The 15,163-nt window shown below is 41.8% G+C and overlaps 1 protein-coding gene across 3 annotated transcripts; it reads left to right on the top strand.

Moving 5' to 3' along the window:
• Nucleotides 1-1,065: 1,065 nt before the first annotated feature.
• AGR2 (anterior gradient 2, protein disulphide isomerase family member) lies at nucleotides 1,066-12,096 on the top strand. 3 transcript variants are annotated; one of them, XM_037056270.1, is made up of 8 exons: nucleotides 1,066-1,152; nucleotides 3,771-3,916; nucleotides 4,157-4,220; nucleotides 4,338-4,390; nucleotides 5,739-5,812; nucleotides 7,795-7,858; nucleotides 10,486-10,569; nucleotides 11,796-12,096. In XM_037056270.1, exons 2-8 carry the CDS (start codon nucleotides 3,778-3,780, stop codon nucleotides 11,843-11,845), a joined length of 528 nt encoding a protein of 175 aa, XP_036912165.1. In that variant the 5' UTR covers nucleotides 1,066-1,152; nucleotides 3,771-3,777; the 3' UTR covers nucleotides 11,846-12,096. The 3 variants fall into 3 exon arrangements, with proteins under 3 accessions (XP_036912165.1, XP_036912164.1, XP_036912166.1); XM_037056269.1 differs by having other exon boundaries at nucleotides 1,105-1,170; XM_037056271.1 differs by lacking the exon at nucleotides 1,066-1,152 and adding an exon at nucleotides 1,968-2,067.
• The last annotated feature ends 3,067 nt before the right edge of the window (nucleotides 12,097-15,163 follow it).

Raw genomic sequence — 15,163 nt, 5'->3', positions numbered from 1 at the left:
TTCTGAGCTTTTAAGAATTGCACATTGCTTTGCGAACAAACACAAGAATGATTGTGGGGTTTTTTTTTTACAGAAAATCTGAATTTAGGCTTAAAATCTGTAGTGTATAATTGCATAATCTTGATTGAAAATAAAAAGCAATTGCAGACCTCAGTTTCTAGGTCTGAGAAATGGAGCAAATGGCTCCCTACTTGCCTGGAATGAAAGTTCACCATCACATGAGTGAAAGTAACTGTGAAATGTCTTTGAACTCTTTGAAGGGAAGTTGCTGCATATATTCAACTGCAAGGTAAATTATTGGTAAAAACTCATGCCCTGGCTGGTGTAGCTCAGTGGATTGAGCACGGGCCTTCGAACCAAATAACTGTGGTTCGATTCCCAGTCAGGGCACATGCCTGGGTTGTGGGCCAGTTCCCAGCAGGGGACGCACAAGAGGCAACCACAGATCAATGTTTCTCTTCCTCTCTCCTTCCCTTCCCCTCTATAAATAAATAAAATCTTTAAAATAAAAATAAAAATAAAAATTCATAGTGTTAGGGCATCTGTCTTCAGTAATCTCAGTTTAAAAATATTAATTGAGTGCTTGGTTTGCATGTGGTAGCTATCTATAATAAATGCACGTTTTGCTTGCCAGGAAGAGAGGAATATATCATGGAAAATAATTTGTACCCTAACAGAGGATGGCAGTTTATATGACTGTAGGGGTCAGAGTTGTGAATCATCTCTTGTGTGCTTTTTAACTAAGTAAAGGCAGTCTGCCCAAGGGGGAGAAAAAAACCTACAAACCACACACTCCATCCAATCACATAAAGACAAATCAGCCTTCAGGCAAATAATTTAAAGCTTACCTGGATTTGGCACTCTGCCCATCTTTTTCAAATCCCTTAACAATGTACTTTCACAAACACTTAAAAACATGCATACTAAAACAGCATACCCTTTGCAACATTATTTTTTGAAAGAAGTAACTTTTTAGCCCAGGAAAGACAAGCAATCACTTGGGAAAAAGAAAGTTCCTTTCTGAATCGTCAGCATGTAAATCCAAGACCAGTGGGTGGGATTGGGTTGTGCTCTGGTGCATAAATAGAGGCTGGGCTGAGCTAGCACACTAGGAAGCGTGGACACATCAAGGCCACCTGGCTCCACAGACAGGTGGGTGGGGAAAGCCAGGTAAGACTCCTGACAATCACATTTGTCAGAAGGGCAAATTACTCACTAGAGTAAGTTCTGGCCTCTGATTACAGCGTGAAAGGTGGTGTCAAAGGCAATGAGATGAGATTTGGAGAGGGAATCAATGCCATTTTCACCAAAGGTTTACTAGGGCTTTTCTTTGGCCTGAGGTGGCAGAGTGCTACGTTCCTGGGCTGGTTCAAGGTCATGCTTTCTTCCTTAAAAAAACAGATTTGATAGTGGGTAAACCCTAGGTGTTTTCAAGTGTGGGACAGGGTCTTCTGTCATGGTGCACTGTGCACCATCTAATGCGCTGCTTCTCTCCCACTGCCTAAAGCCAAGGCCTGCAGCTCTGGGGAACCTCAGCTCCAATTGCCCGCTGGCGACTGCAATTCAGAATTCTATCGCAAATCAGAAAACCAGTTCTCTTTGTCTGGTGTAAAGAGATTCCTGTTGCATCTTTACGTTCCTGGGATCAGATATAAGAGAAATCTGGGTGCTTTCCTGAAATATTTATGAGGAGGGACACCAAAACCTCCTGAAACTTTATTCCTCACTAAAGAAGACAGAGAGAGTGAACAAGAAAAAGAGCTGGTTTCATTGTGTGTGTGTGTGTGTGTGTGTGTGTCCAAGCAGTCACTGGCTCCCACAGTTAGCCTCTGTTTTGAGATGGTGTGCAGGAAGTTTGCAGAGCAGAGTCTATTCATGTGATGAAAACTCAATAGAGTCTCAGAGAGTCAGCCCGCAGCAGGATGTTTGTGCAGCAGGAGGTTTATTAGGCAAAATGGAGGCATCCTGCCATAAAACACTTGTGAATATATCCACAGTTCCAGCCTATAAGCTGTGGAGCTATCGAAGGGCCACTTGAACAGCAGGAACTGTCAATGGATTAAACAGGTAACATGGTTCGTCGTCAGTTTACGGCTATCTTTTGATACCCATAGATGCCGTTGGCCCACATAGAATACAAAATCAAATGCTCATAAATTCCAAGTAGCTATTTGCCATGATGTTTCTAAACTGGCTAATATTCCAAACAGTACACTTATGCTCACATAAAAGTTCTTGGTATGTTTAAATCTTATAAACAAGTCTTTGTTCTAAAAGGGCTGGGAATCGGTGACTTGTAGTGCATTTGAGTCGTTTCTGCAGAACACTAGGGTATGTCTGTTGTTATTGGCATTTCCACATCCTTGTCAGTGTAGAAAATGGAGAAAATGTATCCTTGCTTTCTCTGTTTCTGTCTTTTTGTGGTTACCTGCTATTACTTGCACAATAATTGGCCAGTTTCAGGTATCATCTGGATGCAGTGATTTAGCAACTTTTTTCTTTTAATTAGCAAAGGTTCCCACTTAAGCTATCATAACGTAAAAAACTTTTCCCCTTAAAAGTTCTAAGCCTTAAGAGTGCATCCTGCTTTTTTGTGGTTTATCTGATTTAATTCCAAACCTACACCAACACAGGTATTAGAAGTGGATATTTCTTTTCAAGCAATTTCAGTCTTTGGCTTTACTAGAATCCCAAGTCTCCAGCTTTGCATGTGATGGTCCCTGGGTAATGTAGTGATTTGCTAGTGCAGCTCCCTTTGCGGGCTTGCTCTCTCCCTCACTCCCTCCAGATCTTCTCTTGTCTCTCACTCTCCTGTCCACGGACACCTGCTCCACCGAGGTGTGACTTTCCCTAAGAATTAACTGTGGAATCCTGGAAAAGACAAAAAAAACTAACAAAGAAACACCCCCAGGGTGGCTTTCTCTGTGTTCTGAGCCTCACAGAATACTTGTGTGCACACAGGTGTGTGCACACAGGGGCGTGCCTACAACCCCCTACCAATACAGGCCCCATTGCATGAGTCAGAGTTGTTTCAGTAGAAGGAACTTGCACCGATATATTTCAGTCAATTCAGAACTACATGTAGATTTTGAATAAACATTATACTGGAGAAAGAATTGTGTGGGTGTGAGTTTTCAGTTAAGTGACAAAGTTGACAGATTTTCAATAAGGAATCCATTTACTCAGATCTTATACTTTAATGGCAATGCCTAAAGAAGTTGGTATGATTAGGGTAACTGTTTCAGGATAGAAAAACGGGGGCCAGCACAGCCAAGGGACGAGATCCAGGAGCCTCGGTTCAGCAACAATCTCATAAACCTTTCTCTCTCTGAATTTCAGATTTTCCATCTATAAAACTAGGCATTGGGGAAGTAGGAAAAGATGAGGTAGCTGATAAGGTACCTTCCAGTACTAAATGTTTGAAACATAAAATTAAAGTGCAGATTCCTTTAGGTATAAGAATATATACGCCCCCTTATTCTATTAAAATATATCTATACCTATATTGTAGATTCCTATAGAGATGTACATCAGTGTATTTATATCTGTATGGAGACAGAGGCAAACAAACAAACAAACGAGCAAAAAGGTTATTCACAGTCTGTATTCATAGGAAATCCAGTGGGAGGTCGTTTTTTTTCCCTCCAATTGCGTGTTTCCAATCTCAGCTACGCCTCACTCCCTGTTGTAATCCGCAGTCTGAGGCTTTAGAAGACCGCTCATTCCCGTTTGTGTTACTGACTTTTTGCCGATTTGCTTTCCATTTTCAGACTTGCCATGGAGAAGATTTCAGTGTCGACGTTCTTACTCCTCGTGGCCCTCTCCTACACTCTGGCCAGAGATACCACAGTGAAACCCGGGGCTAAGAAGGACACGAAGGTGCCCCAACCCAAACTGCCCCAGACCCTCTCCAGAGGTAGGTGCCAGCGTCTCGGCAGCTTCCTATGCTGCTTTGCTGGGAAGCTGAGACTTAGGTGCCGAACAGGTTTTTTGTGTGTGTTCTTTCTAGATTTATCAAAATGTATCATTATTTCTACTTTCTCTAGAGGTTTTCCTTCTTTAATATCAAGGTGTATCCCAGTCATTATCCTCACTTTTCAACAGCTTTGGGCCTGATATTAAATAGCTTTAAACATACCGGTTCATTCTGTCCTAGGTTGGGGTGACCAACTCATCTGGACTCAGACATATGAAGAATCTTTATACAAATCCAAGTCAAGGTAAAGATGACCAGTTCACGGCAATCTCAAAGCTTTCAAGCGCGCCATCTAGTGGTACTAGCTATAGAGGAAATCCTACTCAGTAAAAATGATCCAATCTCCCTTTTTCTTTTAAAGCAACAAACCCTTGATGATTATTCATCACTTGGACGAATGCCCACACAGCCAAGGTAATTTATTCTTCCGAATTATTTTCTTTATAGGCTTTTAGCTTAAGGACCAAGGTTTGGATAAGTCATCTTGATACCCTTAGCAACTAGCACTGTTGAATAAAAAATATAACATTTCATGTAGTAAAAAGATATGTAAAGTAACTTCAAATAGCGCCATGTTGTGTGTTAACCACTCATGCATATTTTGAAAAAAACAAGCTCTAGGATTCATCTTTGACATCCTTCTTTTTTATCCTACATCCAAAACATCCACAAAGAACATCGGCTTTGCCTCCAAAATCCATGCTAAAGCCAGTGCCAGCTTCAGGGCATGTAACCTGTGCCACACATTGGGCCCAGCACTTATCAAGTTCTCATGCTTGGTTCTATAGTCACTGTCTTCAAGTTCTTAATAATTTTTGAGTAAAGGGGCCCCATATTTTTATGTTGCATGGGGCTCCATACATTGTGTAGGTCCTGCCCAAATCCAACCACATCTTGTTGTCTCACCGCTGCTGCCTGGGTCCAGCCCGAGATCTAGAATACTATTAACAGCCACCTACCCATCACCCTATAGCCAGTTCCCCATACAGAAGCCGGAAGGAAACTGTTAAACATAAACCAGATCCTATCAGCCATGCACTCTTGTGGCTTCTACTCACAAGTAAAGTTAAATCCAGATCTTGACCATGGCCTACAAGGCTGGACATGATCTAGCCTAGCCTCTGGCCCCTTCCTTTCTTACCACTCTCCTCTTGTTTACTGTTCACTCCATTGGGCCTGGCCTTTGTTCTGTGCCTCAAACTTCTGCCTCAAGACTATGGCTCTTAGAGCTCCTGCCACCTAGTAGGACATACTCCCACAATCTTTGAACGGGTCACTCTCTCACTGCAACGTCACCTCCTCAGAGAGATGTAACCTGAGCACTCTGTAGCTTTTAAACCTCTTGTGTGGCTTTATCTTTCTTCAAAGTACATATCTCCAGCTGAAATTCTCAGATGTGTATTGGTTTACTTACTTATGATCTGCTTCTACACAGGCATTTGAGCTCCGTGAAGGAAGCACATCACTTGTTATTCACTGGTCTATGTCCAGGGCATAAAACAGTGCCTACCATAGAGTAGCGACTCAGTAATTAATTATAGGCTGAGAAACACAACTGAATGGATGGATGGTGGATAAGTGAATGAGTGAATGGCAAGAAGCAAAAGTAGCCAAGAGCCTAGATATTACCACACTAAGCATTTGCTGAAAGGGCAAAGTTGAACATTGTATTGAAAATATAGTTCCACTTAAAATGTAGTAGAGAACAATGGTTTTAACTGGTGCTGAGAGGGATGCTTAATGATGTTTCTTTATATCATAGCTTTAAAGAAAGCATTTGCCGAAAATAAAGACATCCAGAAACTGGCAGAGCAGTTTGTCCTCCTCAATCTGGTTGTAAGTTTCCTTTTTTTCCCTCATCACTGACATTTCCCCTGGGCTCATTATTCTGCACGGATGAGTCAGTTTTTCCTATACCTCTTAATCACGTAGAGGGTGAGCTGGGTCTGTTCCAAACACTCATCTCAGAGACTGAGAGAAGAAGGGCACTTTATTTTATTAATAACCCACCTTTCAGGTTAATGTTTTTATTTGGCCGTGGGTAATTTTAGAGTGCCCAAAAAGCACCCTCCTGTGGTTAGGAGTTTCTCTGTTGCTGTAATAATTGGAAGGTTTTTGTAGTTTGCCGAATACCTCCTGCGTCCCTTCCTGCAGTCTTTCCTGGCTGCCCCTGACCCATTTTTAGTCCTCGTCTCCGCTTTCCCCAGAAGGAACAGCTCTCTGGCTGTCCACATCGAATCCTGCCACCCTGCTTTAGCCTCCTGCCTTCCGCTGACTTCCCATTGCCACCCCTTCTGACATTGTTCAAAGCTTCCTGCCTCCCTCGATCAGCCCTCCAGCCGGGTCTCTCCCTCTCGTTCTCTTCACAGGTTGACAGGTGGGCTCCTCCAAGAGCATCCGCAACAGTTGTTCTTCCTCACCTCCCTTCCACAGGCTGCTCTTCCTCTCCCTGTCCCTGTCTCCTCTCCCTGAAATATTAAGTGACTGGATGATCTCTACCTAACCTCCTCTCTTACTTTCATGGTGTGTATTCTCTATGGACAACATCCTCTTTATCTGTCTTGAATCAATGCCCACACACTGATGACTCCCACATCTTACCCAAACATGCCACAATTTCCAACTGGTGTATTGACCATGTTCCAGGTACCCTGTAATTCACTTAAATCCAATATGTTCAACTGGGTTTCTCAGCTTGGTCCAGGCTTTTCAAACTGCACTTCTCACTGCATTCTCTGTTTCATCCCAGTGTTATTCTAGATCGGACTCCGCTACTCACCTCCTGCAGTTAAGGCCTGGGTTCTAACTTTAAATATTTTGGTTATTGGTCACTTCCCTGTAAACTGAGGATCATCAGTTTTGTGTAAGACTTGTTCACTTTGCTTTGCTTACTGTACCACTACTAAATGGCTCCATGCCCACAAGAGTAATTCCATTTAATCCCCCATGCCAGCAGGGTGATCACTTGGAAGACCAGTTGGGATTATGGTACCTCCACTCAGATCCCTCGACTGTGAGCTGACCCCTGAAGCAGGTCTCCAGCATCTCCTGTGTCCCCTCTATTTCAGCCTTTTCTAGGCACTGGTCATATCAGAAAGTGCTATGCATTTCCTCTACCTTGTACAATCTCTCCGCTCTGCCTGGAATAACCTCCTTTTCCATGTAACTGATTTCTTTCATTTTTTCCAAGATTCCTCTTTATCTACTTTATAAAGTCCAAGCAGAATTTGCATATTGGGTTCAATGTCCTGCTCTGGGCACCCATGGCACCTGTATATTGTTCCATCATAACATGTCAGCCACTGGGTCCCCAGTATCCATTTCACTACCTGTGGTTCCCAATGGAGTGTGCATCTGTGAGAGATAAGGGCTGTGTATTACTAAATAATAAAAAAAAGCTCTAAATAAAAGTTTGAGAAATAGATGAAAGCTCAAGATAACCCTGTGTTTCTTTCTACAGAAGTGACTTTCTCCAAAAGTGACTTCTGCTTTTTTCATTAATCTACTTCCTCCTACTTTTAAAAAGACGTCTTTGCCATACACAGTAACTCTTTCCAAATTCTCCTTCATGAATTTTTTGCTCTTTATCACATACATTCAGCTCTTTACCTCCTTCTCTGCCTCACATTTTGCACTAACTCATTATTTCATGCATATAACTTATCTCTATATTTATATTATCACTCTTTGTGGAAGCGATGTGCTTTATAGGATCTTGACATGCGTAGCCCAATAATGGATGCATTTTTGTAGCAACAAGTTTGAGAATAATTAAAGAGTAAGCAAACTAAAAGCTGTTTTTTTTTTTTAAATCTTAGTATGAAACGACAGACAAGCACCTCTCTCCTGATGGCCAGTACGTACCCCGGATCATGTTTGTTGGTAAGTAGAAGTGACAGGGGCATGAAACACATTTGGACGACACAAGTGCAGCCGTGGCCCCTCCTCTGTCCGCCCCAACCCTCATCTGTCACTCCACCGTGGCCCCAGTGAATGGTTCAACAGTCCCTGAAGTTTCACAATATATTTTCATTAGGAAAATGGAGATTCCAGCTATTTCCACAGATGCCATTTTTTTCCTGTGCCAATTTTAAGCTTTCATCTTCTGTCACACATACATCTGAGAAGGAATCACCTGTTAACTGATTAAATGTATTGATCACTTTCCTAAATGCAGGGGTGGGCAAAAGTAGGTTAATAATAATAAGAAATAGTACAATCACTAATAAATAATAATACATTTCGCCCTGGCTGGCATAGCTCAGTGGATTGAGCATGGGCCTGCGAACCACACGATCATGGTTTGATTCCCAGTCAGGGCACATGCCTGGGTTGCAGGCCAGTTCCTGGCAGGGGACACACCAAAGGCAACCATACATTGATATTTCTCTCCCTCTCTCCTTCCCTTTCCGTCTAAAGATAAATAAATAAAATATTTTTTTAAAAATAATAATATATTTCTATTCCACGTACTCACAACCGTAAACCTACTTTTTGTCCATCCCTGTACATCAGGCCTGTGAACACTTACTTTTAATCAGGCAAACTATCAATTTGTGTGTTGGATATTTATTTCTTTGTTGATAATTATTTTAGGAAAGTTAGTGAGCTCAAAACAGGTGGAGTTGCCACACCCCTTCCTGCCCCCGGAAACTTTTATGTACAGTCCCACCCTCTGGAGAGTTTTTCCTCTTCCTGTCTGTGACGACCTGTCACCGAGTGGGCTCCCCAGACGTCACCGCCTTTCATGGACCGGCTGCAGCCCCACAAACACATGCTTCTGTGGCACATGTTACTTCCAATGGCCGTATTTCCCTCCGTTATGATTTTATAATCACTAGGTAATTGTTTAATAAATGTTTTCCCCCAGGGGACTACAAGCTCATGGCGGACAATGTATGTGTCTCTGCTCACCACCGTAATATTTTCAGTCTGACCCTCTGGTGGGCACACAAAAATACTTCTTAGATAACTGAGCAAATTAATTGAGTTTGCCTCTGACCAAAATCATGATTTAAAGACAGTCCATGATTAAATTCATCTCATAAAAAAGAGCCCATTCTAATCAAGTAGCTCACCTGTGTAATTCCTCCAAGTTCATATTAATTGTACAAAAGAAGGGAGAGAAGCCATGAAGGGAGAAAAGAGGAAGGCTGAAGTACAGCTTTCTAGATTTGGTGCAGTTAGGACTTAGAAAATTTAGAATCCTTGAAATGCGAAGAGACTTAACAGGTCTTCCAGGCCTACCTTGTGCACGAATTCTGTTCCCAGCATTCCCAGTGAAGGACGTTTTAACCCGCATCCTTCAGTTGGTCCCTTCAGTCCCTAAGAACCAACTCCAACTCTGAGGCAGCTTGCTGTCCTGCTCAGTAGTTCTCCACATCCCCTGCACATTAGAATCAGCTGGAAGATTTTTAAAAACAAGCCACACCTCAAACCAATTAAACAGAATGTCTGGGGGTGGGAAGCAGGCACTGTATTTTATTTGAAAGCTCTCCACATGATTCCATGGTGCAGGGTTATGAGCCAATGGCTGAGTGGTTAAAAGCCTTTATGTTAATTCGTTACCAACATCAGACCAGGTGTTTGCATCACCTGCACCAAGCAGCAGCAGGTCTTAAGTCTTTGGTGAACAAAAGAACGTCTGCTTCTTGTAATTTATGTGGGTCCTAGTCGAGTATTCCGAAATGACAGCCTGACCATTCAAATACTGGGGACAGACATTGCACAGGTGCTTCTTCCCCCGTGTGCTCTGTACCTAGATTTGAGGACGTGTACCTTAGGCTCCTCAGTCGTCACCATTATCAAGGCAAGGTCTCTAGGCCCCCGTGCATCCCAGCGCTACCTCCGTTTTGGATGTGCCTTATTTTAAAGATACCTTTCTGTCTCATTGATAATTTCAAGTTGATATGGAACATAATAAAATAGATCTAAACAATGCACAAGGGATGACTCATAAATCTCTATTTTTAAGTAAGTAAAAATAGAGAAGGGCACTACATGGTTATTTGGTTTTCACTGCTCTTAGGGCTTACCTTCTTTTACTCATTAAAATATAGATAGATGATAGATAGATAGATAGATAGATATGGCATTGGATGTGGGTTTCTCATTATCTAAGTTTGTTGGTAGCAACACATTTCAATCACAACATAACCACTTCAAAGGTATAAAATAACTCCTCAGTAGAGAATGACAATGTTTTCGCCCAAAAGAAAAAGACCAGCCCCACAATATGCATTATCCTGTTTCCAGGTTGCTCCAGATAGGACAGCAGGGTTCAGAACCTTTCGCACAAATAGTGGGCACAGCTGCTGACGGCTCCCAGCACGACTAGGGGTCCTGACTGCCCCACCGCTGGGGGTGCTGACTGCCGGAGGCTGGTGCAGAGCGGCCGGTGGGACTCAGCTGTGTTCCTCTCCTAGGACATGGGCAAATGCATGGGCTTTGTGCCGCAATAGCGCTGCTGCAAACATAGCACTGCATCCCCTTTTGCTTTTCCTTTGTAGATCCATCTCTGACAGTCAGAGCCGACATCACAGGAAGATATTCAAATCGCCTTTATGCTTATGAACCTTCGGACATAACTCTGCGTAAGTGCTACCTGAACATCTCCATTCGTCTCTGAGTTCTTGAACAGCCCTATGGTGGTGATGGTGTGGGGTGGGGGAGACCACGTGACGACGACGGATGCAGGGACTGCAGCTCGGGGAACCAAGGGAATCGCTTTGACTAAGTCATTACTTTGACCCCATTCCTTAAAAATATTTTCACTGAAGTCGAATAATTTAAACTTGATATAGAATCTGTGATGATATCATCTGCCTTTCAGGTTTTTCTCTCAGGCACACCAACGTACAAGTCCTTGTATCAGAGAATTGAGTACAAGAGTTGCAGTAGTCTGCATGCTTTGTTAAATATTTTTCCCCAATAATGAAAGTGAAAGAATTTAGTCTAGCTTGTTGACGTTGGATTCAAGTTCAGTTTTAAAAATCAGGAGGAAAGATGGCCCCAGATGGCTCCCCACAGTTGCCAAGAGACTCACTTCCCCAGAGAGGGAGAGAGAGAGGAAGATGAGGAAGGAAGATGACTTAAGGAAGATGAGGCACCTCAAGGACAGACTGTAGGGGCTGGGGACACTTCATTAGTCCTTCGGGGAGGAAAACTGGGTTTTGTCCTAGGAACCAATTCTGCTCCGTGACCCGTGGCTGCCTAGGACAGCACCCACTGCCTAATATGTTAGCCTTTAGCCACGTGTAGCTGCTTAATAAATTTAAATTTCTCATAATTTAAGATTCAGTTCCTTACCCACACTAATTACATTTCAAGTACTGAGTGCAAAGGCACTGAGTATTTTTCATTACCGCAGAAATTCTCATTGGGCAACACACAAAATTCTCATCATTTTTTTGAAGAATTTTGAGGCAGTGCCTGGGCAAAAAGATTACCATGGTCCATTAGCAATGCCACAGTGGGTGCTAAGAGAACCAGGGGAGGCACATCTCAAGAACTGACCATTCTCAGGATAAAAGAATATATCTTAATAAGACTTTTGACTCCTTCAAGCAGGTATCCTGCACAGGTAATATCATGGTATTATGTAGAAAAGACATTTAACAAATATTATGAGAACTGGATTGTAATAAAAGCCATTTCACATAATTTTAGAAAAAAATTACAATGAGATGACCAACTTCTCATCTTACATCACAACAGCATCCTATTAAACAATAAATACCATACCCGTTTGGGGGCTTACTGTATCTATTAATATAATTTTTGGTCATGCCTTGACTCTTGTAACTTTTTTGCCCATTAGTTCTCGACAACATGAAGAAAGCACTCAAGTTGCTGAAGACTGAATTGTAGAGAAAAAACAAAGTTTGCAAGTTCTTCCCTCTAGTTGGGCCATGAGACCTGGAACCAGAGGGGATTTCAGAAGGCCCCGGAGAAGGCGGGAGCACGGTGGACATGCTCATTAGCTTACAGTTGAATGTTACAACAGTTACTTTTTTTAAATTTGGTTTCAAGTATACGTGTATGAAAACAACATTGTGTACTACCATAGTGAGCCATACTTTTTAAAAAAAAATAAATCCTTTGGGAGTGTTAAACTGTTATTTTTTTTTCCAACTTGGTTTTTCACAGAAAAGCTCTTGGGTTCATTCACCAAATAGAATCTTTTGAAACACAAAATGTTCAAAGAGGGGGCAAGGGCAAAATGAAAATCGTTCAAGCAGTGAAGACCAAAGACAAAGTTTCTCAACTCACTACGGTTTCTCACTGGGGACAGAAGCAGGCATTAGTTTAATCAGCAGCAGCATCAAACAGAATATACATTAGTGGGAAAAACACACAGAAAGGCATCCCAAGAAAATCAGCTACCTAAATGGAAGACATCCTCGCAACTGTAGCCAGAAACTCCTACGCACATACTTACTTTAGTAATTCAGTTTTCATCAGATTTTACCCAATGCAGAGCTCTCAGAGAAGGCCTCTGGCACATAGCTTTCCCCTTCAGAAGACTAATTTTGTGAAGAGTTCGTTCAAAGAGCATCCACACCCATGAACCCATGCTAAAGAAATCCTGAAGAGTGGCCTTACAGTACATTGGGTCTCTCAAGGTCTTAAAGAGTCCTGGCCTGGAATCAAGTCAGTTGAATTGTTCCCATTTTCATCACCAAAAGGTGAGAGCAAAGGACAGCAATATCCTGTATATGGAGTAAAGGTCAGAGTCACTCTTCATCTTTGGAAAAGTTGAGAGAGGGTGTGGCATCAGAAAGGGGAACAGAGTTAGTTACTTTTACTGTATTCTGCTAGACAAAAGTTATAACTGTGTTAATTTCTTCACTACACAGTGAATTATCTCACTCTTTATTAGGTGGAATTCTTTATTACTCAGCCCCACTGAATTATTTAGACCTTGTGTTCCATGAATTGCTGTGATGGTCTGCACAATGCTTTGCATATTGATTATTATTGCTTGTCTTGAATAGCTTTTTTAAAGACAGGTCCTTTTCTGAATAAAGTCTTTGCCATTATGTATTGTTTCCAGGGCAGATAATAGTTTAAATACTTTTCCTGCTTATAGTACTCTCACACAGCTTTGCACTAATAGGTTCTGTGACTATATGGTTGCTTTAATGACATACCAATCTTCAGCAAAAATGTCGAGAGGGATTGGGGTCCTTTCGCATACTAGGTTACCTACTAGGTAATCTACATGTGCTTAAAGAGGAAAATGTTTCATTTAGAAAGTTTTCTGAGGGTTAATGAGAAGAAAAAATGCTTTCACTTGTATAAAAATATATTTTAAATGACAACTTTAAGTTATTCAGGTTTCATCTATAACACAAAAAATAATGTTTACTTTTTTATTGGGCTGATGTGAGATGAGATTAAGTCCTTACAATTTACTGAATGACAAAATGTTATTTTAAGGACACATATAATTGTTAAAGTGTACATAAATCTTTAGGAAGTCAAATGTCAAGGTTGCCAGAAAAATGATTGCCCTTAGAAAAGTTTGAAACACGGAGCAAGTCATTGAAAAAAAGAAACTGGATTGAATTTAACTCAGGCTCAGCTTCTGAGAATTGGTCCTAGGGAAACCAGTCCCTCAAGCGAAACAGTTCTGTGAAGATGCCAATGGCAACATTATTTAAACAAACCAAAAACAATAAAACACTGACAGCATCCAAATATAGTGATCACATACGTTTATTAACACATAGTGCAGTATGTTGACATCTATAAATGTAACCAAATTATGGTGAAACAAAAAGGATAAGTGAAGAATTTAAGATTTTTATGCTCTGCGACTACAGGAAATGTGTGTACATACAAGTCAGAAAGAGACGTGAAGATGCAAACATCGAAACTGTTGTTGTATCTCATGGAAATACTAGCAAGGTCTGCCCTATCGAATCCTTGAGAGTCATCTCACAGTCTTTCCTACATGTTTAAATAAATTTAAATGAAAGCATTCTTGACTATTTCTCTGACTACAAAGGAGTGAAAGAATGCCGAATAGCAATGCTGGTAACGTAATGGGAATGTAAACTGGTGCCACCGTTACAGAAAAACAATGTAACTTTCTGAAACACATACATACAGAATGACCATGCGATTCGGTAATTCCACTTCTGAGAATGTTCCCAACATGAAAGCAAGGAAAGGGTATTTGTACACTCAGGATCACAGCCGTATTGTTCACAACAGCCAGGAGGGGGAAGCAACCCAAATGTCCAGCGACGGATGAATGGATAAATAGAATGTACTGCACACACAGAACAGAATATTATCCAGCCTTTAAAAGGAAGGAAGTTCTCACATATGTTACAACATGGATGAGCCTTGAGGACATTACGGTAAGTAAACCAGTGACAAGGGACGAATACTCTGATTCCAGTTACGTGTGGTACCTCCTGCAGCTGGATCCACAGGCAGAAAGGAGACTCGTGGTGGCCAGGGTCTGAAGGGGGCGGGGGGAATGGCGAGCTACTGTTGAACAGGTGTAGATTTTCAGTTTGGGAGGATGGAAAAGTTAGGGAATTGGATGGTGGGACAATGTGATTGTGCTTAATGACACTGAATTACACCCTTAAAAATGGTTACAATGGTAAGTTGTATGTATGCTTCTCCACATTAAGCTCAAAGGCAAGAATGGAACCTTCTTTAGTGCCTCACGAACGAGGTGGACTTCAAAATTCAACGAGTGATCCTAACCTATTAAAAAGTCACTTGTCAAGCTGTGACATCATCTACCTGTAAAAAGCAAGATAGGAAAGTAAACAGAAGTGCATTCACCCTCCAAGCGATATCAAAGTCCATTCTTTGACATATGTTGTTAATTCAAAGGCAACTCCCTCACGCCCTCATTCGGAAAATGAATCCCCAAAGCCGCTTTTCCCGAGAGCAGAAGAACCTGGCACATGCAGGAGGGCCCGATCCCCCTCTTTCCATTCCCCCCTTTCCACTGTCTCAAGAGCTATTTCAATGACTACAATGGCCAGTTCTGACGTTCCAGAAAAACTTCGATGTGAAGAGCTCCGTTCTCATTTCCTCTCTGTCTCTCACCCTGGTGTCAGGTGCAGTAATCGCTCGTTGCTCCCTTAACACACTTTAGAAAACGTTCACCAAATGACACGTCTTGTCATTGCACTTGGCACAGAGCCAGGAGTAAAA

Source organism: Sturnira hondurensis, unplaced genomic scaffold, assembly GCF_014824575.4.
Source record: "Sturnira hondurensis isolate 20B ecotype Veracruz unplaced genomic scaffold, ASM1482457v3 Scaffold0008897, whole genome shotgun sequence".
NCBI lineage: Eukaryota > Metazoa > Chordata > Mammalia > Chiroptera > Phyllostomidae > Sturnira > Sturnira hondurensis.
This window is presented reverse-complemented; position numbering and strand designations above follow the sequence as displayed.

Bases quoted from the DNA above. Each gene is read 5' to 3' on its own strand.
- AGR2 (XM_037056270.1), top strand. From the start codon at position 3,778: ATGGAGAAGATTTCAGTGTCGACGTTCTTACTCCTCGTGGCCCTCTCC. The intron at 4,221-4,337 runs GTAAAGATGACC...TTTCTTTTAAAG, and splicing joins TTATACAAATCCAAGTCAAG to CAACAAACCCTTGATGATTA. The intron at 5,813-7,794 runs GTAAGTTTCCTT...TTTAAATCTTAG, and splicing joins TTGTCCTCCTCAATCTGGTT to TATGAAACGACAGACAAGCA.